The sequence below is a fragment of the Amblyraja radiata genome, chromosome 3 (genome assembly GCF_010909765.2).
Source record: "Amblyraja radiata isolate CabotCenter1 chromosome 3, sAmbRad1.1.pri, whole genome shotgun sequence".
NCBI classification, from domain to species: Eukaryota; Metazoa; Chordata; class Chondrichthyes; order Rajiformes; family Rajidae; genus Amblyraja; species Amblyraja radiata.
The window spans coordinates 113,216,405-113,242,800 of NC_045958.1; the positions used below are offsets into that span (position 1 = coordinate 113,216,405).

The 26,396-nt window shown below is 43.2% G+C and overlaps 1 protein-coding gene across 1 annotated transcript in view; it reads right to left on the bottom strand.

Annotated features, from left to right (window-relative positions):
• pde8b (phosphodiesterase 8B) overlaps nt 1-26,396 on the bottom strand; it is a 217,728-nt gene that overhangs the window by 62,244 nt on the left and 129,088 nt on the right. The window contains exons 4-8 of the mRNA XM_033018611.1: nt 23,555-23,614; nt 19,003-19,060; nt 13,836-13,924; nt 11,694-11,772; nt 2,407-2,547 (exon numbers count right to left, since the gene is read on the bottom strand). Of these exons, the coding sequence (XP_032874502.1) occupies nt 2,407-2,547; nt 11,694-11,772; nt 13,836-13,924; nt 19,003-19,060; nt 23,555-23,614 (427 nt within the window). The remainder of the gene's footprint in view (nt 1-2,406; nt 2,548-11,693; nt 11,773-13,835; nt 13,925-19,002; nt 19,061-23,554; nt 23,615-26,396) is intronic.

The following is a 26,396-nucleotide window of genomic DNA, read 5'->3' on the forward strand; positions in this document are numbered from 1 at the left end:
CAATTTTCGGATCACATTCTCCGGGCTCTGCTGCCTACCATCGCTGGAGCTGGAAGCCTCCTCGGACTGTCGTGAGCCCCACCGCGGGGCGCGGACTTAACATCGGAGCGAATCCCTTGCCTGGGATCGTTCCCACCGCGCCCACTGCGGACTTACCATCAAGGGCTCGCAGTCTCGGGATAGGCTAGTCGGGAGCTCCAACGTCGCAGAAGGTTCAACCAGCCTCGACGCGAGGTTCGATCGCCCGGCATGGGGATGCTTACATTCCCCTGATGCAGGAGCTGAACGCCACTATGAGGGCCCGAACCCCGCCGGCTACGGGAGTCAAGACCATCCCGTCAACGGAGGGTTCAAGGAAGAACAAAAGGAAGGACTTGAACTTTATTTCTCCTTCCATCACAGTGAGGAATGTGTAGGAGTCACTGTGGTGGATGTTCATGTTAAAATGTGTTTTCGAGTGAATGTGGTGAATGTGTTTTGCTTCTAATTGTATGACTGACCTGGCCAATGAAATACCTCATATGTTGCAAAACATACTTGGCGAATTAAGTGTGATTCTGATTCTAATTGGGTTTCTCCTTAACCTCCAGCGCTGCAGATAAAACAATTTATCCATAACACAAAGCGCTGGAGTAACTCAATGGGTCCGGCAGTATTCCAGCATTTCAATACACTTCAATCATTTTAAGATCTCCTGATTGCAACATTTGTTACACTCCAGCACTTTGTGTTTTACTGAATATTCCAGTAACTGTAGTGGACAGGTTTGGAGGGATGGGCCAAACGCAGGCAGGTGGGACTAGTGCAGCTGGGGCATTGTTGGTCGGTGTGGGCCAGTTGGGCCGAAGGGCCTGTTTCCACACAGTATCACTCTATGACTCTAACTGCAGTTCCTCGTGTCTCCCATGTTAGTTCAAACTTTCCATATACTGTAGAAAATACATTCTATTCCAAGCAAAATTATTTAATATCTTTCCAGGTTGTCCTTGCAAAATTGATGCAAGGAGCAGCAGAGGACGGCCGTCAATAATTCACTTCATGACTCTGCCCCGAGGAGAATACAAACAAATTAAATTTATATTGCGGCCTTGTATGCTTGCATATAGATCGGCTGATTAAAGCACGGCAGGGAAAGCAAATACAATGAAGAACTTTGATTATATTTCATGTAGAGAAGCTGGAGACATAGTTAACTATAGATAGACCCACTAAGCTGGAGTAACTCAGTGGGTCAGGCAGCATCTCTGGAGTGAAGGAATATGTGGCGCTTCAGGATGGAGACCCTTCGAGACCCTTCTTCAGATGGCCTGAAGAAGGGTCTCGACCTGAAACATCACCTATTTCTTTTCTCCAGAGATGCTGTCTGACCAGCTGAGTTACTCCAGCTTTGTGTGTCTATCTATGGGTTAAACTACCACCCACCAAATGGAGCTCAGGGCCTGGCAGACATTGACGCCAACAGAGACAACAACCTGGCAGCTCAACACTCGGCTTGAGATCTAACTATTCCTTTGGTTTATTTATGTTTCATTCGCAAGAAGAAGAAGACTGGGCTACATTTACATCTCCAGAACAGAGCCAAGCTGTGCTGCAACCCAGCAGAGCGGTAGTTCGGTGGTTGCAATGGTTTTGTTATGCTTACACAAAGTAATTCATTTAAATTCCATGTTAAGATGAATTCCTCTCTTCCTCACACTCTTACCATCAGTACCCGTGTGACAAATTAAATGGTTTGCATTATCAAATTTAAAAAAAGAAGAAACCAGCCTTGCTTTGTCCTATACACAGTCTGAACAAGAGTCCTGACCCAAAATGTTACCTATCCATGTTCTCCAGAGATCCTGCCTGACTCGCTGAGTTACTCCAGCACTTTGTGTCTTTATTAAACAAAATGCTGAGTTGCATTCATGTAATCATTCACTATCTCACGATGTTAAAATCGTCTCAGCTTACAAAACGGTGGGCGGCACGGTGACGCAGTGAGTAGAGTTGGTGCCTTACGGCGCTCGCAGCGCCAGAGATCTGAGTTCAATCCCGACCGTGGGTGCTGTCTGTACGGAGTTTGTACGTTCTCCCCGTGACCGCGTGGGTTTTCTCCAAGATCTTCAGTTTCCTCCCACACTCCAAGGACGTGCAAGTTTGTAGGTTAATTAGCTTGGTGTACGTGGAAATTATCCCTAGAGTGTGTAGGATGGTGTTAATGTGTGCAGGGATCGCTGGTCGGCGCGGACTCGGTGGGCCCAAGGGCCTGTTTCCACGCTGTGTCTCTAAACTAAACTAAAATGATCCGAATACAAAATCAGTATTGAAAGATAAAAAATACATTACTATTTTTTATATAATGAGAATTCACAAAGGTGTGAGGTAAATATGCCACTGATGTGTAAAGTGAACATTTTGACTTACTTTTCCTTTTTTGATGCATGTATTTATTGTATCAAGAAGATCCACTTTATTTTTGTCACTTTTGGGCAGCTCAGTAAGTTCTTTACCGATCAGCTCCCCTCGTTGATAGCCCATCATGTGTTCAAATGCTGGATTCACATACTGGAAAATAAATCAACAATTAAATCCCTTTTTAAATATAACCTTTGGTTTTCTGCTTTGCATTGACACAAGGAAAACTTTTCCATACCCAGAAAACTGTTCACCTTATTTAAATTTGTGGTGCGTTATTCTGAAAGTTCGTCAGTTTCGTGAGTCTTGGAGTAGAATTAGGCCATTCGGCCCAACAAGTCTACTCCACCATCTATCTTTCCCTCTCAACCCCATTCTCCTACTGTCTTCCCATAACCCCTGACAACCGTCGTAATAAAGAATCTGTCAATCTCCACCTTAAAAACTGCCCAAAACTGCTGACAATGTAATGTTCTGGGTAAAATAGTAATATCGCTGTTCAGTTACCAGTAACAAATTTTGCAGATCCTGGTTCATTCTCTCTATGACATCGGCAAGAGATAATCATTGATCTGTGTCAGCAAAGAACAGCTAGAGTGACCAAAATAATAAGGAGAGTAGTCTTAGATTACAGGATGACATTGATCCATTGGTAAAATGAATCGATCAATGTAATTAAATCCTGATAAATGAAGGTGGTGCTTTTTTGGGAGGGCTGATAAGATGCACTCAATGAATGGTAGGGCCTTAAGGAGCTTGGAGGAACAGAGTGACCTTGATGAACAAGTCCAGGAATCCCTGACGGTAGCAGAATGTGTAAATGCCTATTTTTAGTTTAGAGATACAGCGCGGAACCAGGTCCGTCAGCCCACCGAGTCTGCGCCGACCAGCGATCTCCGCACACTAGCATTATCCTACACACTAGGGACAATTTACAATTTTACCAAAAACCTACGAACTTGTACCCCTTTGGAGTGTGGGAGGAGACCGGAGCAACCGGAGAAAACCCACGCATGTCACGGGGAGAACGTGCAAACTCCGTACAGACAGCGCCCGTGGTCAGGATTGATCACGGGTCTCTGGAGCTGTACGGTGATCGAGCACGGGTCTCTGTCCTTTCAGGGAGAATGATACACGTAAGAAATAGAAGCAGGAGTAGATTGTTCAGCCCCTTGTGTCTATTCCACCATTCAATAAGATGATGACAGATCTATTCCTTCAATTTCCAATCTACCAATTTGCCTCTTAAAAATACTTCACGTCTGAGACTCCACAGAACTTCTGTATAGAAAATTCCAAAGATTCACTCCCTCTGGTTGAATTTTCATTTCAACTGTGGGATGGCACAGTGGCGCAATGGTAGTTGCTACCTTACAGCGCCAGTGACCCGGGTTCGATCCTGACCACGTGTGCTGTCTGTACTGAGTTTATACATTCTCCCCGTGACCGCATGGGTTTTCTCCAGGTTCGCTGGTTTCATCCCACACTCCAAAGACGTGCACGTTTGTAGGCTAATTGGCTTCGGTAAAAATTGTAAATTGTCCCTAGTGTGTAGAATAGTATTAGTGTACGGGGATCGCTGGTCGGCGCAGGCTCGGCGGGCTGAAGGGCTGTTTCCGCGCTGTATCTCTGAACTAAACTAAACTAAGCTCTGTCCTAAATGGGCAACCCCTTGTCTTGGGAGAGTGACCCTTGTCTCTTGGCAATTGTGTCAGGGAATCATTATTCCTACAGCCATCCTTTTAGGCACACAATAAATGTAGAATAGAATAGAATAGAATAGAATAGCCTTTTATTGTCATCCAGACCGAAGTCTGAACGAAATTTAAGCAGTCATACATATAATATAATACAATACAATAAAAAAACAACAATAAACACATATTAACATCCACCACAGTGAGTCCACCCAACATCTCCTCACTGTGATGGAGGCAAAAGTCTTAGGGCTGCAGTCTCTTCCCTCCTCTTCTCCTTCTGCGCTGAGGCGATACCCCCCGGGCGATGTTAAAACCTGTCCTCGCGGCTCAAACACCGCGGCCCGGGGTAGTCGAAGCTGCCGCTCACCAGACCTGCTGACGCAGCCGCTGGCCCGCGGCCGAACCCCCGGTCTCAGGCCACCGCCACCAGAACTGCCGTCCCAGCCCCCGGAGCATCGTTCCAGCCCCGAGCCGGATCGCCCTCACGTGAGTGCTGCCACCGTCTCAGCCTCGCGCCAGGCCGCCGCTCCTCCCTCGCGCCAGGCCGCCCCGACTGGGCACCGCTCCTCCCTCAGGCTGGACCGCCCCGACCGGGCACCGCTCCTTCCTCAGGCTGGGCCGCCCCGACCGGGCACCGCTCCTCCCTCAGGCTGGGCCGCCCCGACCGGGCACCGCTCCTTCCTCAGGCTGGGCCGCCCCGACCGGGCACCGCTCCTCCCTCAGGCTGGGAACGCCGTACCTCCCCGAGCTCGGCTACTTCGACGGGAGCACCGTTCCTTCCTCGGGCCGGCCGTCACAGCCCCTCACGAAAGCCCTGTTCCAGCCCCGAGCCGGGCCGTCCTCACGGGAGCGAGCTCAGTGCGAGTCCTGGCGGGCTCTGCCTCCTGAGCCTCGAGGTCGCCAGCTCCGCCATTAGGCCTCAGCGCAGACGGAGGCAGAGAAGGGGAATACGACAAAAAAGTCGCATTCCCCCGCAGGGGGAATGTGTATGTGTATGTTTTAATGAGATCTTCTGAATCCAGGTGTGTTTTGGGGGTGGAAGATTGCAACCTTCACGTGGTCCGCCCTGTTTCGACTAATGCAATCAACTCGACGTGCACAAACGGAAAATCAAATAGAACATGTTGTCCAACAACTTTAGGCTGTGCAGGCCACACGAAAGAAGAAGAAGCTGGTGTGTTTTGGAAAATAAGCAAAAATTGAGTATTTCAGTTGATAACATGTGTTGTAGCCAGAAAGTGTGATAACGTTTTGACACTAACTAAAAACTTACCGCCGTTAAGATAAGTTAAATAATTAACTTATCTTAACCTTTTCTCTGGAACGTCGGAGGTTGAGGGGAGACTCGATAGAAGTTTATAAAATTATGAATGCAAATTATAGATAGGGTAGACAGTCAGAGCCCAGAAATATCCAACACTAGAGGGCATGGATATAAGGAGAGAGGGGAAATGTTTAATGGAGATGTGCGGGGCAAGTTTTTTACACAGAGAGTGGTGGGGGTATGGAACTCATTGCCAGGGGTGATGGTGGAGGCAGATACGATAGTGGTGTTTAAGAAGCTTTTATTTTTATATATTTATTTTTTTTATTTAAAAAATTTTTTTTTTATTAGAAGAACAGTAAAATACAGTAATACACATCACATATATCTTATTACATTTGTTGTACCACTTCGTTTTTTAGCTTTAAAAAAGGTAGAAATAAAAGAAGTAAGGAAAGTGAGCAAGTCGTGAAGGTGCAGGAAAGTGTTGGGAAAAGAAAGCCCCTTAGGGAAGAAGTTAGAGAAGGAAGTAAAGAAGTAAAGGAGAAACAATCGCTCTATTATAACACAAAACTCCACAAAAAAGGATATACCAACCGTGTTTTTATTTATTTTTATTTTTTTATACCCCCCGTTACCAGATCCTGGTAACATTTATTTTTTAAATTACTATTGCACCTTATGCTTGTAATAGATCCATAAATGCAGACCACGTCTTTTGGAAGTGGTCTGCTTTGCCTGCTAGGAGGAGTCTCATCTCTTCCAGGTGTAATGTTTCGAACATGTTTGAAATCCACATTTTTATTGTTGGTATTGGAGCGTTTTTCCAGAATTTGAGTACAGGTATAAGCTTTTTTCCCATTATTAGCCCGTAATTAAGTAAGTTCTTTTGAAACACGTTTAGTTCGGGGTTACCTTCCGATATTCTAAAAATGATCCATTCTGCTTTTGGTACAAGTTTTATTTTAATTAATTTTGTGAAGATTTCAAATATTTCGTTCCAGAATTTTTGGATTTTTATACAAAAAACAAAAGAGTGCGCTATGGTAGCTTCTTGTGACTGACATTTATCACACGTGGGTGAGACATTGGGGAAAAGTTTATTTATTTTAGTTTTTGAATAATATAGTCTATGTATTGTTTTGAATTGAATTAAAGTATGTCGTACGTTGATCGAGCATTTATGCACATATAGTAAGTGTTTATCCCAGCTCTCTTTTGAAATTTTTATAGCTAGTTCTTGTTCCCAGTCTCTTCTAATACCATCGGTTGTAGGTATTTCTATATTTAAAATACTGTTATATAAGTATGATATTAGATTTGCTGATTCAGCCTTTGTCTTCATGGCTTCATCCAATAAGTCTGGGGACATGTTATGATAGTCTTTTGTGTATTTTTTCAGATAGTCACAGATTTGAAGATATTTAAAATATTGATTATTTTTCAAATTATATTTCAGTTGTAATTGCTGAAATGATAATAATTTTCCTAATTCATGCAAGTCTCTGAGCGTTTTGATTCCCATTCTTTCCCATTGTGTAAATGATTTATCTATAATGGAAGGTTTAAATGACGGATTATTGACTATTGGCATTAAAAGAGATAGATTTCTTAATTTTAGATTCTGTTTTATTTGTTTCCAAGTTCTAATTGTGCTATGTATCATTGGATTTTTATTGTAATTTTTGTTATTCAGATTCATTGGTGAGAGGAGAGTCGCTCCTGTATTACACGGAGAGCAGTCCTCTCTCTCCATTACAATCCAGTCCACTTGTTGGGCAGAATTGTCCAGCAGGTGAATCATATATTTAATATTTACTGCCCAATTATAGTACATAAAGTTAGGGAGCGCTAGACCACCCATCTCTTTTGGTTTACTAAGGTGTGCTCTTTGTATTCTGTGGGATTTATAATCCCATATAAAATTTGTAATGTCTGAGTCTAGTTTTTTGAAAAACTTTTTTGGAAGATATATAGGTATTGATTGAAATAAATAAAGGATTTGTGGTAAAAAGATCATTTTTATAGCATTTATTCGACCTAATAAAGACATCGGGAACGTTTTCCAGAATTTGATTAGATTATTTAGTTTCTTAAGTAAGGGACTATAATTGGCATTAAACATAGCGTGATAGTTTCTAGTAATTTCAATTCCCAAATATTTGAATTTTTCTGTGGCTATTTTAAAGGGGAATTTCAAGAGATGTGTTGAATCTTTCGGTTTTATCGACATAATTTCACTTTTGTTCCAGTTTATTCTGTATCCTGAGAAAGATCTAAAGTCCTCAATTAGATTTAATATGTTTGGTATACTAATTTGGGGTTTTGTGATATACAATAGTACATCGGCTGCATATAAAGATATTATGCTGTTTCAATATTTTGTATTATAACCGTAAATATCCGGGTGTGTTCTGATTTTTTCAGCTACAGGTTCGATTACCAGAGCAAATAACAGCGGTGATAATGAACATCCTTGTCTATTGCCCCTTGATAATTGGAATTTCGTAGATAGTATATTATTAGTTAATATTCTAGCCGTGGGTTTGTTATATAATAATTTTATCCATGCGATGAAGTTCTCTCCCATTTGAAATTTTTGTAATACTTTAATCATATAATCCCATTCTACTTGATCAAACGCTTTTTCTGCATCCAATGAAATGATAGATAACTCTTGTTCTTGATGTTTGTGAGAGTGCATTATGTTAAGCAGACGTCTCAGGTTATTAAATGAATGTCTCTTAGGTATAAATCCCATTTGATCCTCATTTATTAATTTACTAATATATTGACTTAGTCTTCTAGCTAGTGTTTTCGCTAATATTTTTTGATCTGTATTTAACAAAGCAATAGCTCTATATGAGCCTGGTTCTTCTATATCTTTATCTTTTTTAAGTATTAATGTGATCGTTGATTCTGCTAGTGTTTCAGGTAAGATTTGTTCTTTAAAAGCGTATGTATACATTTTCTGTAGACGTGGTGTAACTGTGTCGTAAAAACATTTATAAAATTCATTACTGAATCCGTCTGGTCCTGGTGTTTTTCCATTCTTAAGTGTATTTATTGTGTCTTCTATTTCCTCAGATGTAATTTGTGCTCCCAGTTCCTCTTGTTCCTTCAGTTCTAGTTTTGGAAGGTTACAATTGTCCAGAAATTCTGAAACTTTATTATTGTCTATTAGCGTTTTCGATGTGTATAAATTCTTGTAAAATTGAGCAAATCTTTTATTGATATCATTAGGTAGTGTTAATAATTCCCCTCTATCTGATTTAATCTTTAAAATTGCATGATCATTTTCTCGTTTTTTCAGTTGGCGTGCCAAAAGTTTATGGGGTTTGTCCCCAAATTCGAAATGTTCTTGTTTTGTAATTTGGAATAGTCTTATAACTTTCTCTGACAATAATTTATTTAGCTTAAATTTCAGAATAAAAATGTCATTATGTTTATCCATAGTTGGATCTTTAGCATTATCTATATCTAGTTGTCTGATTTGTTCTTCTAATTATCTTTTATCATTCTTATTCTTTTTGTTTTGAAAAGCTTGATACGAGATAATGACTCCTCTAATAAATGCTTTGAAGGATTCCCATAGTAAAGTGGGCAATATATCTGGTGTATCGTTTGTCTCAAAAAATAGGTCCATCTGTTTTTTTAGATATATGGGTCTTTCAGAATTTGCGAGTTAAACCTCCAGAACGATTTGTTCATAGACATTCCTTCTAATTTTAAAACGAAAGTTAGCGGGGAGTGATCTGAAATCGTATTGGTGTGATATTTAGGGTTCATAGTGTAGGGGATTAGTTTTGTATCCACTAGGGAATAGTCTATACGTGAGTATGTTTTGTGTACCATTGAATAAAACGAATATTCCCTTCCAGTCGGATTCGCGATCCTCCAAACGTCTGCTATATTTGTATTTTTAATATATGTATTTTAGATTGGCACAGGGAAGTGCAGGGATTTGAGGGATATCAAGTATCAAGTATCCTTTATTGTCATTCAGACTTTTCAGTCTGAACGAAATTTCGTGCCTTGCAGTCATAACCATATAATATACCATATAACCATATAACAATTACAGCACGGAAACAGGCCAACTCGGCCCTTCTAGTCCGTGCCGAACACTTATTCTCCCCTAGTCCCATCTACCTGCACTCAGACCATAACCCTCCATTCCTTTCCCATCCATATACCTATCCAATTTATTTTTAAATGATAAAATCGAACCTGCCTCCACCACTTCCACTGGAAGCTCATTCCACACAGCTACCACTCTCTGAGTAAAGAAGTTCCCCCTCATGTTACCTCTAAACTTCTGTCCCTTATTTCTCAAGTCATGTCCTCTTGTTTGAATCTTCCCTACTCTCAATGGGAAAAGCTTATCCACGTCAACTCTGTCTATCCCTCTCATCATTTTAAAGACCTCTATCAAGTCCCCCCTTAACCTTCTGCGCTCCAAAGAATAAAGCCCTAACTTGTTCAACCTTTCTCTGTAACTTAGTTGCTGAAACCCAGGCAACATTCTAGTAAATCTCCTCTGTACTCTCTCTATTTTGTTGACATCCTTCCTATAATTAGGTGACCAAAATTGTACACCATACTCCAGAATTGGCCTCACCAATGTCTTGTACAATTTTAACATTACATCCCAACTTCTATACTCAATGCTCTGATTTATAAAGGCCAGCACACCAAAAGCTTTATTTACCACCCTATCTACATGAGATTCCACCTCCAGGGAACTATGAACAGTTATTCCTAGATCCCTCTGTTCAACTGCATTCCTCAACTCACTACCATTTACCATGTACGTCCTATTTTGATTTGTCCTGCCAAGTTGTAGCACCTCACACTTATCAGCATTAAACTCCATCTGCCATCTTTCAGCCCACTCTTCCAAATGGCCTAAATCTCTCTGTAGACTTTGAAAATCTACTTCATTATCCACAACACCACCTATCTTAGTATCATCTGCATACTTACTAATCCAATTTACCACACCATCATCCAGATCATTGATGTACATGACAAACAACAGTGGACCCAACACAGATCCCTGTGGCACCCCACTAGTCACCGGCCTCCAACCTGACAAACAGCCATCCACCATTACTCTCTGGCATCTCCCATTCAGCCACTGTTGAATCCATCTTGCTACTCCACCGTTAATACCCAACAATTGAACCTTCTTAACCAACCTTCCATGAGGAACCTTGTCAAAGGCCTTACTGAAGTCCATATAGACAACATCCACTGCTTTACCCTCATCAATTTCCCGAGTAACCTCTTCAAAAAATTCAAGAAGATTAGTCAAACATGACCTTCCAGGCACAAATCCACGTTGACTGTTCCTAATCAGACCCTGTTTATCCAGATGCTTATATATATTATCTCTAAGTATCCTTTCCATTAATTTGCCCACCACTGACGTCAAACTAACAGGTCTATAATTGCTAGGTTTACTCTTAGAACCCTTTTTAAACAATGGAACAACATGCTCTGTACGCCAATCCTCCGGCACTATTCCCGTTTCTAATGACAATTGAAATATTTCTGTCATAGCCCCTGCTGTTTCTACACTAACTTACCTCAATGTCCTAGGAAATATCCTGTCAGGACCTGGAGACTTATCCACTTTTATATTTTTCAAAAGTGTCAGTACTTCCTCTTCTTTGAATCTCATAGTTTTCATAGCTACTCTACTTGTTTCCCTTACCTCACATAATTCAATATCCTTCTCCTTGGTGAATACCAAAGAAAATAAATTGTTCAATATCTCCCCCATCTCTTTTGGCTCTGCAGATAGCTGTCCACTCTAACTCTCTAATGGACCAATTTTATCCCTCGTTATCCTTTTGTTATTAATATAGCTGTAGAAACCCTTTGGGTTTACTTTCACCTTACTTGCCAAAGCAACCTCATATCTTCTTTTAACTTTTCTAATTTCTTTCTTAAGATTCTTTTTACTTTCTTTATACTCCTCAAGCACCTCATTTACTCCATGCTGCCTATAATTATTGTAGATCTCTCTCTTTTTCCAAACCAAGTGTCCAATTTCCCTTGAAAACCATGGCTCTTTCCAATTTTTACTATTTCCTTTCAACCGAACAGGGACATAAAGATTCTGTACTCTTAAAATCTCATCTTTAAATGTCCTCCATTTCTCCTCCACATCCTTCCCATCTACTTAAAGAGTAGTAAAGAATAACGCTCATAATATCAGTATATTGACTTCAAAGAATGTGAACGTGAAAGCAACAAGTAAATGTATAACATATCATAACAATTCACTTAGACTGAGCTCTCATGGTATGGTGATGTGAGGTTACCTGAATGATATGGTCCTCGCTTGTAATTTCAATGGCCTCCTGGCAATGTTCTAAGGCTGCAAATATGGAACTACATGCCCTACAAAAATGAACAATATTGAACACATTTGAGTAACAATTGAATTTTTAGTTCTTTTATTCCATTTATTAAATAAATCAACCTTAATGGGCACAAAGTGCTGGAGTAACTCCACGCATCAGGTGACCTCTCTGGATAACGTGGTGAAGTGACGTTTTGGGTGGTGACCCTCCTTCAGACCGTCTCGACCCAAAATATCACCTATCCATGTTCTCCCGAGTTGGCGCTTGACATACTGAGTTACTCCAGCACTTTGTGTCCTTTTGTGTGTTAACCAGCATCTGCAGTTCCTTGTTTCTTCCATAAATCAACCTTTGTAAGTGTGGAGCAAAAGTCATTGCTCTCTAAGGTTAAAAACTGATTCAGATTTTATTTTACCACATTGTCTATAATCATGTTAGCTGTCTAGTTCAACTCACTGATTTACTGCGTCACTAGCTCTTCAAGTAAGGCTGTCTATGTTAATCTCATTGCCTGCTATCCCTCTATTTATATTTTTCCTATTCAGATAGTTGTCTAATTCAAATTTTAAGCGATGGTCTGGGTTTCTGCTATAATACACAATGCCATGCAGTATTCCACAGTCTAATAATTGTGAAACAAATCTTTAATCTAGTCTTGAGTTTTGAGTTTGAGTTTGAGTTTAGTTTATTGTCACATGTACCAAAGTACAGTGAAACGCTTTTGTTGTGTGCTAGCCAGTCAGCAGAAAGACAATACCTGATTGTAATTGAGTCATTCACAGTGCACAGATACATGATGAAGAGAATAACTTGAATAACGCTTAGTTCAAGATAAAACCAGTCATGTCCGATCAAAGATAGTCCAAGTGTCTCCAATGAGGTAGATAGTAGCTCAGGGCCCCTCTCTAGTTGTGGTTCTGATAACAGCTGGGAAGAAACTGTCCCTGAATCTGGAGGTGTGCGTTTGTTTTCACACTTCTGTACCTCTTGTCTGATGGGAGAGGGGAGAAGAGGGAGTGGCCGGGGTGAGACTCGTCCTTGAACAGTACAGCACAGGAACAGGTTCCTCTCCCCAAAATGTCTGCGCTGACATGATGCCAAGTTAAACTAATCTCTCTTGCCTGTATGTGATACCTATCCCTCCATTCCCTGCATATCCAAGTGCCTGTCTAAAAAACCTCTTCAACGCCACTATCGTGTCTGGCTCCACCACCACCCCTTGCAGCACGTTCTCGGCGCTGACTAAACTTGCTCCGCACATCTCCTTTAACCTTTTCCCCTCTCACCTTATAGCCATGCCCTCCAGTGTTAGTTACTTCCACCCTGGGAAAAAAGGCTTTGACTCTCAATGCCCTCAATTCCTAGACATTTCATCCCTGGGAAAAGGGTGGAATGATAATCGTAATTCTATGCTAATTTGCTAATTCACCAACCAGTTTGTTCCAATATTTTGCACTATACCTTTTTCCATTTGTCCTGTATCTGTACACTGTGGATTTCTCCACTGCAATCCTGCACAGTCTTTCCGCTGCCTGGATAGCATGCTTTTCAATGTACCTTGGTAAACATGACAATAAACTGAACTAAACTAAACTCCACTGCATCACATTGACATCTTCTCCTGTGCCTGAGAAGTTAACTTGTAAAAATTCTTCTTTTCCGACATTATTCGCATGGTTTCTTAAATATACCCTTTTAAGTAGCTTGACTAGTTTAGACCGGGTGCCGCTCCAAGAGGCTGAGTGTGTGGACCGGAAGGGGCCCACAGCGGTGGAGCTGTGGCGGAGGACACCACGGCTACGCTTGGCCAGGCCGACCCTGCAACACCGCCAACACAACAGACCTTCAGGGCCAGATCAAGATCCCTGCACTTACAGCAACTGGAAGTGAAAATGGCACCAAACTGGCGACTGTACACTGTCTCAGCCTACACACTCCTACTGTATCTGAGATGCTTATCTAAGATGTATCTAAATGCTTATGTATAGTGATACTTGGTACTGAACTGTACACAAAAATGAATTACACTGTACCTCGGTACGTGTGACAAATAAAGTACCATTGACCATTGAGCCTTACTATGCTGAGGAAAGTACTTACCGTAGTTTGAATTGTGAACGCACTTCTCCATGTTCCAACTGAATTAATTCGTTATAGCACGCGGTTACATTGGGATTCTCTATGTAGCGCTATGGGGGAGAAGAAAATGATGGTTAAAGTGGAATATTCAAAAGCCTGTAACAGGTCTCATGAATGATATTTAGATAGATAGAGGGACAGAAATGGTTTAGAGTGCTATGGGCAAATGCAGGCAAATAGGACTAGCCCAAAATGCCAACTTGGTCAGCATAGTCAAGTTGGGCCGAAGGGCCTGTTTCCATGCTGTACAGCTCTATGACTCTATGTCTCATACGATTCCTTTAAGGGCGATCACTAACGCAGTATCATTTTCCATGTGGGCAAGTCGACACACAAGAAATAGGAGACACCAAGAGCTATTGGAGATAGATTCATGTTGCGAATCTTGAAATAATGGAATGTTGGTCTTCTAAACAATAGGATTTCAGTATAGGAGTAAAGAGGTTCTTCTGCAGTTGTATTGGGCTCTGGTGAGACCACATCTGGAGTATTGTGTACAGTTTTGGTCTCCTAATTGTGGACGTTACTTGTTGAAGGAAGACATTAGACGTGCAGGACCTAAGTTACATGCAGTTTATGGAGGGTTGAAGGACTGGGAAAAATTATAGACCCCTGTTAATACCAATCCTTGGGTAGGGGTGGAAGAAAGACACAAAATGCTGGAGTAACTCAGCAGGGCAGGCAGCATCTCTGGAGAGAAGGAATGGGTGACGTTTCAGTTCGAGACCCATTTGAAGACGCGCCTCGACCCGAAACGTCACCCATTCCTTCGCTCCAGAGATACAGCCTGAGTTACTCCAGTATTTCGTGTCCATCTTCAGTGTAAACCAGTATCTGAGGTTCCGTCCTACACAATATCAGCATATTGTAGGAATATAGTTGGAATGACCACAGTTCTTGAACAGAGGCTGGAATTATGACCTAGAAGACTTTATTAATGATGGTATTCTTTTCTTGATTGTGGGAGATGCTAATCACTGGAGAATTGTTTTGTTTGCAGGAGGTGGATGTTGGGATGACTATAATCATTCATAATAATAATAATAATGGATGGGATTTATATAGCGCCTTTCTAATACTCAAGGCGCTTTACATCGCATTATTCATTCACTCCTCAGTCACACTCGGCGGTGGTAAGCTACTTCTGTAGCCACAGCCGCCCTGGGGCAGACTGACAGAAGCGTGGCTGTCAATCTGCGCCTACGGCCCCTCCGACCACCACCAATCACTCACACACATTCACACACATTCACACACAGGCAAAGGTGGATGAAGTGTCTTGCCCAAGGACACAACGACAGTATGCACTCCAAGCGGGATTCGAACCGGCTACCTTCCGGTTGCCAGCCGAACACTTAGCCCATTGTGCCATCTGTCGTCCCGTGAGGATGTAAGGTCAAGTTGTCATTGATACCCCTATACAGAGAGTCAAAGCTCAGCCCTTGGTCCCCAATCTCTCAGCAAGTATCTGTTTGAATTTCTTTAATCAATGGAGCACAAACTCACAGGGATCAAGAAGTTAGCACTGGGGTGGGACGTGCAACCTCCTCCACTTGCGAGGATTTAGGAGCAGACAATAACCTCAATTGATCAATTTCAATGACAGCAGAGGAGCCGAAAGACTCCGTACTAATTGACAAGTAAAATCAATCTTAACAAGGTCAGGCAGTTGTCAGAGTCCAAATGGTCTAAAGTTTTCTTGAAAAAGAACAGGGGCCAGATGTGTTAACAGTATTGAACGTAGCGTGAAAAGTTCAATTGTTTAAGAGAAACACTGAACATCTGTCCATAGAAAGTCGGTAGATGTTCTAATGAATAGAGAGACAGAAATTGCATAACTGCTGGGATTTTATCCACACTGTGATTTACATTGACATATTATTAAACACAAGGGTCCTAAATAATGGAAGCAGAATATATCAATGCATTCCATTATATGATGCAACATTCAAGAAATATTACCAGGTAAAGTGATTTATTATCTGTTAAATTGTTTTTAATCTCATGATTATAGGCAATAATTGTGGATTGGTATTATTGTAAGCATTCTTCACTCAACTTTATGTGGTGTATCTTAGTGCACAACCAGAAAGAAGTCTGAAGAGGAGTCCCACTAAGTCTCAAACACCAGATTCTGTTTGGTACAGACCTTTATCAAACTTTCAAAGGGATAGACACAAAATGCTGGAATAACTCAGCGGGTCAGGCAGCATATCTGGAGAGAAGGAATGGGTGGTGTTTCGGGTCGAGACCCTTCTTGGTCTTGTGGCATAAGTTGTACTTTGACTCCTTCGTAAGTCCTTTATAAATAACTCCTTTATTTTATATTTGAAATAATTCCTTCTCATAAAGACATACTCCAAAGATGTACAAGTTTGTAGGTTAATTGGCTTGGTAAAATCGTAAATTGTCTCTAGTGTGTGTAGGATAGTGTTAGTGTGTCGGGATCGCTGGTCGGTGTGGACTCAGTGGGCTGAAGGACCTGTTTTCCACGCTGTATCTCTAAATTAAACTAATCTCCCTTCCCTTCTGGGAAAATGTCACGGGATCTTTAGGATTAACCTCGTGTAGGAAGGAATGGTAGATGCTGGTTTGTATCAAAGATAGGCAGAAAGTGCTGGAATAACTCAGCGGGACAGGCAGCATCTTTGGAGAAAAGGGATAGGTGACGTTGCGGGTCAGAACCCTTCCTTCTTCCCGGGAAGGAGGCTGAGTCTGAAGAAGGGTCTCGAACTGAAACATCGCCTATTCCTTCTCCCCAGAGATGCTGCCTGTCCCGCTGAGTTATTCCAGCACTGTGTGTCTATTTAAGATTAACCTTGTTGGACGCATAATACCCTGGTCTAATGCATGATACAAAAGACAATACCTCCCAACTTTAATGCATTTGATTCAAATATTGTAATATCTGTCTGTATATTCACCATCATTCCAATTTAAATGAAAATCTGCTTGTTTTGATTTTCCTCTCTATTTTCCTATCCATATGATTAACAGAATAACCACCATCCTCATCTCCACCCACCCACTACAATCCTAGCCGACAGCTAAAAAACAATCATAAACGACAGAAATAGTTGCAAATTAAACTTAACACAATTTGAGGGAGACAGAGCTCGGTGATTTTTGGTGAAAAACCTTTAACTGCAGTAAAGGTTACAACACTTAATGCAAATCATGCATCATCTTTGACAAAACTGCTCAATGAAAGCTGTTTTCGTATTATTCTTGTAGCAATCTATAATCAATTAAATAGCAGCTTTTGCCCTGTCTATATTTGATGATTGAAATCAATTCCAGTGTTGGGGCTACAGTCTGAAGAAGGTTTCGGCCCGAAACGTTGCCTATCTCCTTCACTCCATAGATGCTGCTGCACCCGCTGAGTTTCTCCAGCATTTTTGTGTACCTTCGATTTCCCAGCATCTGCAGTTCCTTCTTAAACACATTGGGGCTACTGCAGATGTGTTCTGTAGAAATTAAAATCAGTCTAAGGGGGGTGCACAATGTGTTGTAGTGGCTCAGAGGACCAGGCACCATCTCTGGAGAACATGGATAGGTGACGTTTCGGGGTCGGGACATTTCTTCAGATCTTATGGAGTGCCACACTCATCTATAGCATTATTAACCTAAGATGAACCAAGCTGGCAAAAGCAGAAAATAAAAACAAGGACCATGTAAAACAAATATTAAAACGTCTGCTAAACTAAAGCCTGCAGTTACTTTGCTCCCAGTTGATCTTTGATAAATGAGGCAGGAAAGCTTTTCACTGGACCTTGGTACATGTGACAATAAACAAAACTAACTAAACTGAAATATATGGCATTGACATAAGCAGTGACTGACAGAGGGGGCAAATAATGAAGAGGATTTTTATAGAACGTTTCACCATTAGCTTCTTAGTTATGAAACAATTTATTCAAAATAACTCAAGCAAATACAATGTCCTCATTGGGACATCCTAGTTACATTTTACATTGCAGAGAAGATTAGACTTCTAGACTTGTGAGATCCAGCATGGAAACAGCCCCTTCAATCCCCGTACACCAGCACTATCCTACACACTAGGGACAATTTACAATTTGCAGAAGCCAATTAACCTACAAACCTGCGCGCCTTTGGAGTGTGGGAGGAAACTGGAGAACTCGACGAAAACCAACACAAGTCATGGGGAGAAGGCACAAACTCCGGAACAGACAGCACCCGTAGTCAGGATCGAACCAGGGTCCCTGGCTTTGTAAGGCAGCAACTTTACCTCTACGCCACCATGCTGCCCCAAGATGGCAACAAGTTAGAGGACTGGTATCTCAGCCTCCCAAGGCTGTGACCTCTGTTGGTCCAGCACAAAGGGTAAAGGGCCCGTCCCACCAGCATGCGACTCCATGCGGCAAGCACGACCTAACGTGGTTGCTTCAGCCGTATGGCCTCGCGGGGCCGGTCCCACTTCGATCGCCAGAGCCGTATGGAGTTGTGCGGAGCTGGTCCCGACATCGCGCGGAGCTCCGAAAAACTGACCGTGTTCAAAAATTCCGTGCGGCAACGGCCTGCCGGCCCGCAGCCGCCTTGACGCCATGCGCAGCGCCTCGACTCGGGAGGACAATCCAGTATTTGAACTAATAGATCTATCAAAAACCAGGACCACTTCTCCAGAGTGTGCCCGCTACCACATTGGCAGGCAGCCTCCCCCAATGGCTGGACCGACTCTACCCATTAACATGGTTACGATGTTTACACCGACAGGAGATGTTACAGATGCAGACCCAAGTAACAGATGCAGACACTGAAACAAGGAACTGCAGATGCTGGAATCTTCAGCAAAACACCAAGTGCTGGAGCAACTCAGCGGGCCAGGCAGCATCTGTGCGGTACCTGGTCGGGGAATCTGTGAATCAGCGAAATATTGCATGTCCATTCCCTCCACAGGTGCTGCCTGACCCTCTGAGGACAGCCAGCATTTTGTGTCATGTCAAATGCAGATGCACAACAGGGAAGAAAGATGAAGTTCTGTTACCCTATCCCCGTCCTTCATACACCATCAATCCAACCACATCTAAAACTCAAACTGTTTTCAGCTACATTTTGGAAAACATGAAACAAAATATTGGGATGCAATAATGACAGAATTTCCTACCCTGTTAAAGCCAGCATTGAGGATCGACAAGACAGAAGTCTCCTCTTGATCATTACACCTGTAGGAAGATACAAAAATATATAATTTCTCTGGGTAAGGCGTCCCATCTGACAGGTTTATAAACCATACCATTTCATTTAACCATAAACCATTTATACCGCACGCTGCTTCGGCAAGGCCAGCAGTGTAATCAAGGATGAGTCACACCCCGGCCACTCCCTCTTCTCCCCTCTCCCATCAGGCAAGGGGTACAGAAGTGTGAAAACGCACACCTCCAGATTCAGGGACAGTTTCTTCCCAGCTGTTATCAGGCAACTGAACCATACTACCAACAAGTAGAGAGCTGTCCTGAACTACTATCTACCTCATTGGAGACCAGACTATCTTTGATCGGAGGTAGACAAAAATGCTGGAGAAACTCAACGGGTGCAGCAGCATCTATGGAGCGAAGGAAATAGGCAACGTTTCGGGCTGAAACCCTTCTCCAGGATCTGCAGTTCCTTCTTAAATATCTTAAATATCTTTGATTGGACTTTACTGGACTATATCTTGCACTAAACGTTATTCATGTTGTTCCTATTATCACGTACAGTATCTGTACACTGCAGACGGCTTGATTGTAATCATGTATTGTCTTTCCGCTGACTGGTCAGCACGCAACGAAAGCTTTTCACTGTACCACGGTACATGTGACAATAAACTAAACTCATCTGAACCACTGGGGTTGATTTTGCTATATCTCACTGGGTGATGTAGAAGGTATATGGTAGGCCTGCTTGCAGAGCTCGATGCACTGAGTTAAGGGCCTGTCCCACTTGGCAATCTTTTCGGCGACTGCCGGTGTCACCAAAAGATTCTGAATATCTCAAAATCCAGCGGCGACCAAAAAAAAATGTTGCGACACTTGAAAAAACACCGCACAACAAACGCCATCACGCCGTGTGCATCACGCCGCAAATTTTTCGGTGGCCTGATACGTCAGTCAAGGATGCCGGCAGTCGCTGAAAAAATCGCCAAGTGGGACAGGCCCTTTAGAGTCAGGAAATCATGATGCAGTATTGAGGACTTTATTTAGGCCACATTTGGAGCATTGCATTGTGACCCCATTACAGGAAGCATGAGGGGGCTATGGAAAATGTGCAGAGGAGGTTTATCAGAATGATGCCTGGCTATTCACAACAGGTTGAGCTTGGACAGACTTGGATTGTTTTCATAGGAATACCAGAGGTTGAGGGGAGACCTGATGGAGGTATATAAAATTATGTGAGGCAGAGAGAGATAGGTCAGACAGTCAGGAACTTTTTTTCCCACGAGTGAAATATCAAATACTGGACAACATAGCTTTAAGGTGAGAGTGGCAAAGATTAAAGGAGATTTAGACTTTAGAGATACGACATGGAAACAGGACCTTCAGCCCACCAAGCCCGCACTGACCCGTACATGATCTTACACATTAGGGACAATTTACAGAAGCCAATTATCCTACAAACCTGTACGTCTGTGGAGTGTGGGAGGAAGCGATCACAGGGAGAATGTATAAACACCATACAGACAGCACCTGTAGTTAGGATCAAACCCAGATCTCTGGTACTGTTGAGGGGGATCTTATAGAAACTTCTTAAGGGGTTGGACAGGCTAGATGCAGGAAGATTGTTCCCGATGTTGGGAAAGTCCAGGACAAGGGGTCACAGCTTAAGGATAAGGGGGAAATCCTTTAGGACCGAGATGAGAAAAACATTTTTCACACAGAGAGTGGTGAACCTCTGGAACTCTCTGCCACAGAAGGTAGTCGAGGCCAGTTCATTGGCTATATTTAAGAGGGAGTTAGATGTGGCCCTTGTGGCTAAAGGGATCAGAGGGTATGGAGAGAAGGCAGGTACGGGATACTGAGCTGGATGATCAGCCATGATCATATTGAATGGCGGTGCAGGCTCGAAGGGCGAATGGCCTACTCCTGCACCTATTTTCTATGTTTCTATGTAAAATAATACAGTATTAATGGGTTGGTGGGGGTGAATAGGTTATAGAGAAATAAGTGTGGATTTGGACTGAGTTTTATGCGTGGAGAATAAGTCAGGAATGGGACTGAGTTGGGGAATGGGACTGATGATTTTGCTCTAAATACTACCTTATATTAGATGGGCCAAATAATCTCATTCCCTGTTGTAAGGAAATATGAAAAAATAAAATTAATTGCTGGAAATATGATGGAATTCATTCCCCGGGCAAAGAGAATGAGGTTCTAGCCCAGCAGTATAACAGATACAAGAGTGCTAAATCCGCAGAGATTAACATGTACTGTACGTCAATGCATATCCATGACAACCTTTGAGCATAGAACTTGGACAAACAGGGAACACCCTTGATTTGGCTGACTCTGGTCCCATAGTAGGAATAGTGGCCATGCAGTGATATAGTCAAGAGTGTTTCATTGTCATACTGTATGTCCCAGGCAGAACACTGAAATTCTTACTTGCAGCAGCACAACAGAATATGTAAACACAGTACTCTGTAAACAATATAATAAATGAGAAGGAAAAGTATATATACTGAACACACACACACGCACGCACACACACACACACACGCACGCACGCACGCACGCAGGCACGCACGCACACACACACACACACATACACACACACACACACACACACACACACACACACACACACACACACACACACACACACACACACACACACACACAAAATAACAAACAAGATATAACAAATATAATATTAAAAAAAAAATAACAAACAAACAAAATAAAATTAGTGCAAAAGGACAAAACAAATGCCCCCAAATCTATGTTTAAGAAGGAACTGCAGATAAGAGATAAGATAAGATAATCTTTATTGTCATTGTACAAGACAACAAAATTCTGTTGGAGCAGTCCTCCAGCTGCACAAGAATATAAGTATAAAAATACAATTTAAAAAAAGAACTATTAAAATTTTTTAAACTATAACCATAAACATACAGGAGTATTGGCGGGTGTGTGAGAGAGAGCGGGGGGATCAGTGTGGGAGGGGGATAGAGTTCAGTAGTGTCACAGCTCTATGGTAGAAGCTGTTTTTCAGTCTTGTCGTGCGGGCGCTCAGTGTCCTGTATCGTCTTCCTGAGGGCAGGGGGGTGAAGAGACAGTGTCCAGGGTGTGTGCTGTCTCTAATGATGCCCTTGACCCTCCGGATGCAGCGGGTCCGGTAGATGTCCTCCAGACTGGGGAGCTGGGTGCCAGTGATCCTCTCAGCAGTCTTAATGACGCGTTCGAGAGCTTTCCTGTTCTCTGCGGTGCAGCCAGAGTACCATACTGTGATGCAGTATGTGAGAACTGACTCGATGGCTGACCTGTAGAAGCTCACCAGCAGCTGTTGTGGGAGACGTGCCCTCTTCAAGCACCTCAGGAAGTGAAGCCTTTGAAGTCCTTTCTTGGCCGTCGCCGTGATGTTGACGGTCCAGGTCAGGTCGTGGCTGATGTTGACCCCGAGGTACCTGATGTTCTGCACAGCCTCCACTGTCTCGCCGTTAATGGTGATGGGCTGATGGACGAAGGTCTTCGGTCTCCTCCTGAAGTCCAGGATCATCTCCTTTGTTTTTTTTGCGTTGAGGATCAGGTTGTTCTCACGGCTCCAGCTCACCAGGTTCTCTACCTCTGTCCTGTAGGCGGCCTCGTTGTTACTCGTGATCCTGCCTACCACGATGCTGGAAAACCGAAGGTAGACAAAAATTCTGGAGCCTCACCCGCTGAGTTTCTCCAGCATTTTTGTCTGTCCTCAAACCTATATAGTTCAGAGCTTAAATTGTAATGTTTGTAATGTTTAGTAACCTGAGATAGACACAAGATGGACTTAGCATTTAAGGAAAAGTTAACATGACACTGGCTTGAAGACTGATACAAAATGCTGGAGTAACTGCGGCAGGCAGCATCTCTGGAGAAAAGGAATAGGTGACGTTTCGGGTCGAGACCCTTCTTTGGACTAGTCGGGTGAAAGGGAAATGAGAGATATGGACAGTGATGTAGAGATAGAACAAATGAATGAAAGATATGCAAAAAGTAATGATGATAAAGGAAACAGGCTATTGTTAGGTGAGATTGGCAACTTGGGTGGGGGAGGGATGGAGAGAGAGGGGTTACTTGAAGTTAGAGAAATCAATATTCATACCACTGGGCTGTAAGCTGCCCAAGTGAAATATGAGATGTTGTTCTTCCAATTTGCGATTAGCCTCACTCTGACAATGGAGGAGGCCTCATGATTGTCGGGAAGAAGCTGTATGTACAGTAAGCTCCTGTATCTTCTTCCCGATGGCAGCGGTGAAATGAATGTGTGGCCAGGATGGTGTGGGCCTCTGATCATGCTGGCTGCCTTTTTGAGGCAGCGACTCCGGTAAATCCCTTCGATGGTGGGGAGCTCAGAGCCGGTGATGGACTGGGCAGTGTTCTTCCCTCCTGGGCGCTCAAGTTGCCGAACCAGGCCGTGATGCAACCAGTCAATATGCTCTCAACTGTACACCTGTAGATGTTCAAGACAGTGATGTATGGTGTACTTACATCTGGGGAACTACGACCAGGATCACCGTATTTTCTCCTGGCTTTGTCGCTCGAATTGATCTGCGATTTGAGAAAAAGAAAATTCCATCATACACGTCCACACGAAAATAGTCAGAACATCCCGATAGAGTCGTAGAATGATACAGTGTGGAAACAGGCCTTTCGGCCCAACTCGTCCACACCGGCCAACAATGTGTTTTAGAAGGAAATGCAGATGCTGGAAAATCGAAGGTACACAAAAATGCTGGAGAAATTCAGCGGGTGCAGCAGCATCTATGGAGCGAAGGAAGAAGGGTTTCGGCCCAAAACGTCGCCTATTTCCTTCGCTCCATAGATGCTGCTGCACCCGCTGAGTTTCTCCAGCATTTTTGTGTACCTCCGGCCAGCAATGTCCCAGCTACACTAGTCCCACTTGCCTGCGCTTGGTCCATAACCCTCCGAACGTGTCCTATCCATGTACCTGTTTAACAGTTTCTTAAACGATGGGATAATCCCAGCCTCAACTACCTCCTCTGGCAGCTTGTTCCATGCACCCATCACCCTCTGTGTGAAACAGTTACCCCTCGGATTCCTATTAAATCTTTTCCCCTTCACCTTGAACCTGTCCTCTAGTCCTTGATTCCCCTATTCTGGGTAAAAGACTCTACCCGGTCTATTCCTCCCCTGGCACATTCTCCTTGCCCGAGCTCTCATCTGCCCTCTTCTCCTGTCCCCCCCCCCCCCCAAGTCAAGTCAAGTCCAGTATCCTTTATTGTCATTCAAACTATCTCCAGTTTGAACGAAATTACGTACCCTGCAGACATAACAAATAAATAAATAAATAAATAAAATGACAGAACACACAATGAACACGGTTTAACATCCACCACAGTGAGTCTACCAGGAACCTCCTCACTGTGATGGAAGGCAAAAGTCTTAAAGTCCTTGTCTCTCCTTCCTTGTTCTCCATCCTTTCTACTCACATTATTTCTCTGTCCCCTCACCCTGCCCATGTAAACTCCTAGGATTGACGAAAAGCCAAGGAAATCAGAGAGAATGAGAGAACATTTAGTTTAGATTAGTTTAGAGATACACCGTGGAAACAGGCCCTATAGCCCACCAAGTCCGCGCCCACCAACGATCGCCCGTGCACTAGTTGTATTGTTATCCCACTTTCGCATCCTACACTCTAGGGGCAATTTACAGAAAGCCAATGATCCGACAAACCAGCACGTCTTTAGAATGTGGGAGGGAACCGGCGCGCCCGGGGAAACCAATGTGGTCACGGGGAGAACGTACAAACTCAAGGCAGACGGCACCTGTAGTCAGGATCGAACTCGGGTCTCTGGCGCTGTAAGGCAACTCTACCGCTGTGCCACCCGGGAAATAACCGGGAGATGTTCTCCTTGCACCTTCAAGCTGATGAACCACCAGGAATGGTGACAGGCACGGATGGATCTTAGGATGTTAGCTGTGTATCTTGGCAGTCGGGAAGTTAGATGCTATCCATCTGCATTCAATGAAAGGACTGCATCTTCTTCAGCAGACTGGCAAACAGTCCAACTCAGTCCTTGGCTGCACACTAGGGAGAATGGATGAATTGCAGGAAGCTGGATCAAATGTCACAGATGGGAAATCGGTGCACAGCCCAAATTAGATGCGAGTCAGGGATGAGATCGTTAGACTGTTGGACGGTCAGGGAGACGAGGAGTGCTGAACCGGACTGGAGAGCAGAACCGAGTGAGGAGATCAGACATGATCTTACCGAATGACAGCTCAGGTTTGCGGAATCAGAATAAAACTCCAATAATGTGAGATGGTGTCAAAGGGCGGCACGGTGGTGCAGCGGTGGCATTGCTGCCTTACAGCGCCAGGGACCCAGGCTCGATCTTGACTTCTTCTTCTTCTTCTTCTTCTTCTTCTTCTTCTTCTTCTTCTTCTTCTTCTTCTTCTTCTTCTTCTTCTTCTTCTTCTTCTTCTTCTTCTTCTTCTTCTTCTTCTTCTTCTTCTTCTTCTTCTTCTTCTTCTTCTTGCGTATGGTGTGCACAGCCTAAAGTTGTAGGACAACTTGTAGGACAACTTGTTCTATTTGATCTGATTTGATTGTGCACACCGGGTTGATTGCATTTGTCGAAACAGGGCGGACCACGTGAAGGTTGCAATCTCCCACCCCGATCCTGACCACGGGTGCTGTCTGTATGAAGTTTACACAGTACGTTCTCCCAGTGACCTGCGTGGGTTTTCCCCGAGATCTCCGCTTTCCTCCCACACTCCAAAAACGTACAGGTTTGTAGGTTAGCTGGGCTTTGGGAAAAATTGTAAATTGTCCCTTGTGTATGGAGGATAGTGTCTGTGTGCGTGTAGCTGGTCGGCACGGAATTGCTGGGCCGAAGGGGCCTGTTTCCGCACTGTATCCCTAAACTAAACACTATGGAATTCTCGGGACGTTGATGATGCCAATAGTAGATATTCCAGACATGTGGCATTAATAATACCTCAACAAATAATATTTCACTATTTTTTTTCACATGTTTTACACAGCGGAATGATACATTTTCCAGTGAACTTGGTGAGCTTAAAGGGAGCGTGAAACATGGAAACACTTTGGGCCCAGCCTTTAATCGCAAACCCACCCATGTTCATGGAACATAGAACATAGTGTCGGATACAGTAAGTGTAAATAGGTGGTCAGCAAGGACTCAGTGGGCCAAAGGCCTGTTTCTGCACTGCTTCTCTCTATCTTCCTCTCACGTTACAAATTCAGCCCTTATCCTCATTCCAACATCCGTTTAAACGAACCGGGCCCATACTCACTGGAGTTTAGACAATAGACAATAGACATTAGGTGCAGGAGTAGGTCATT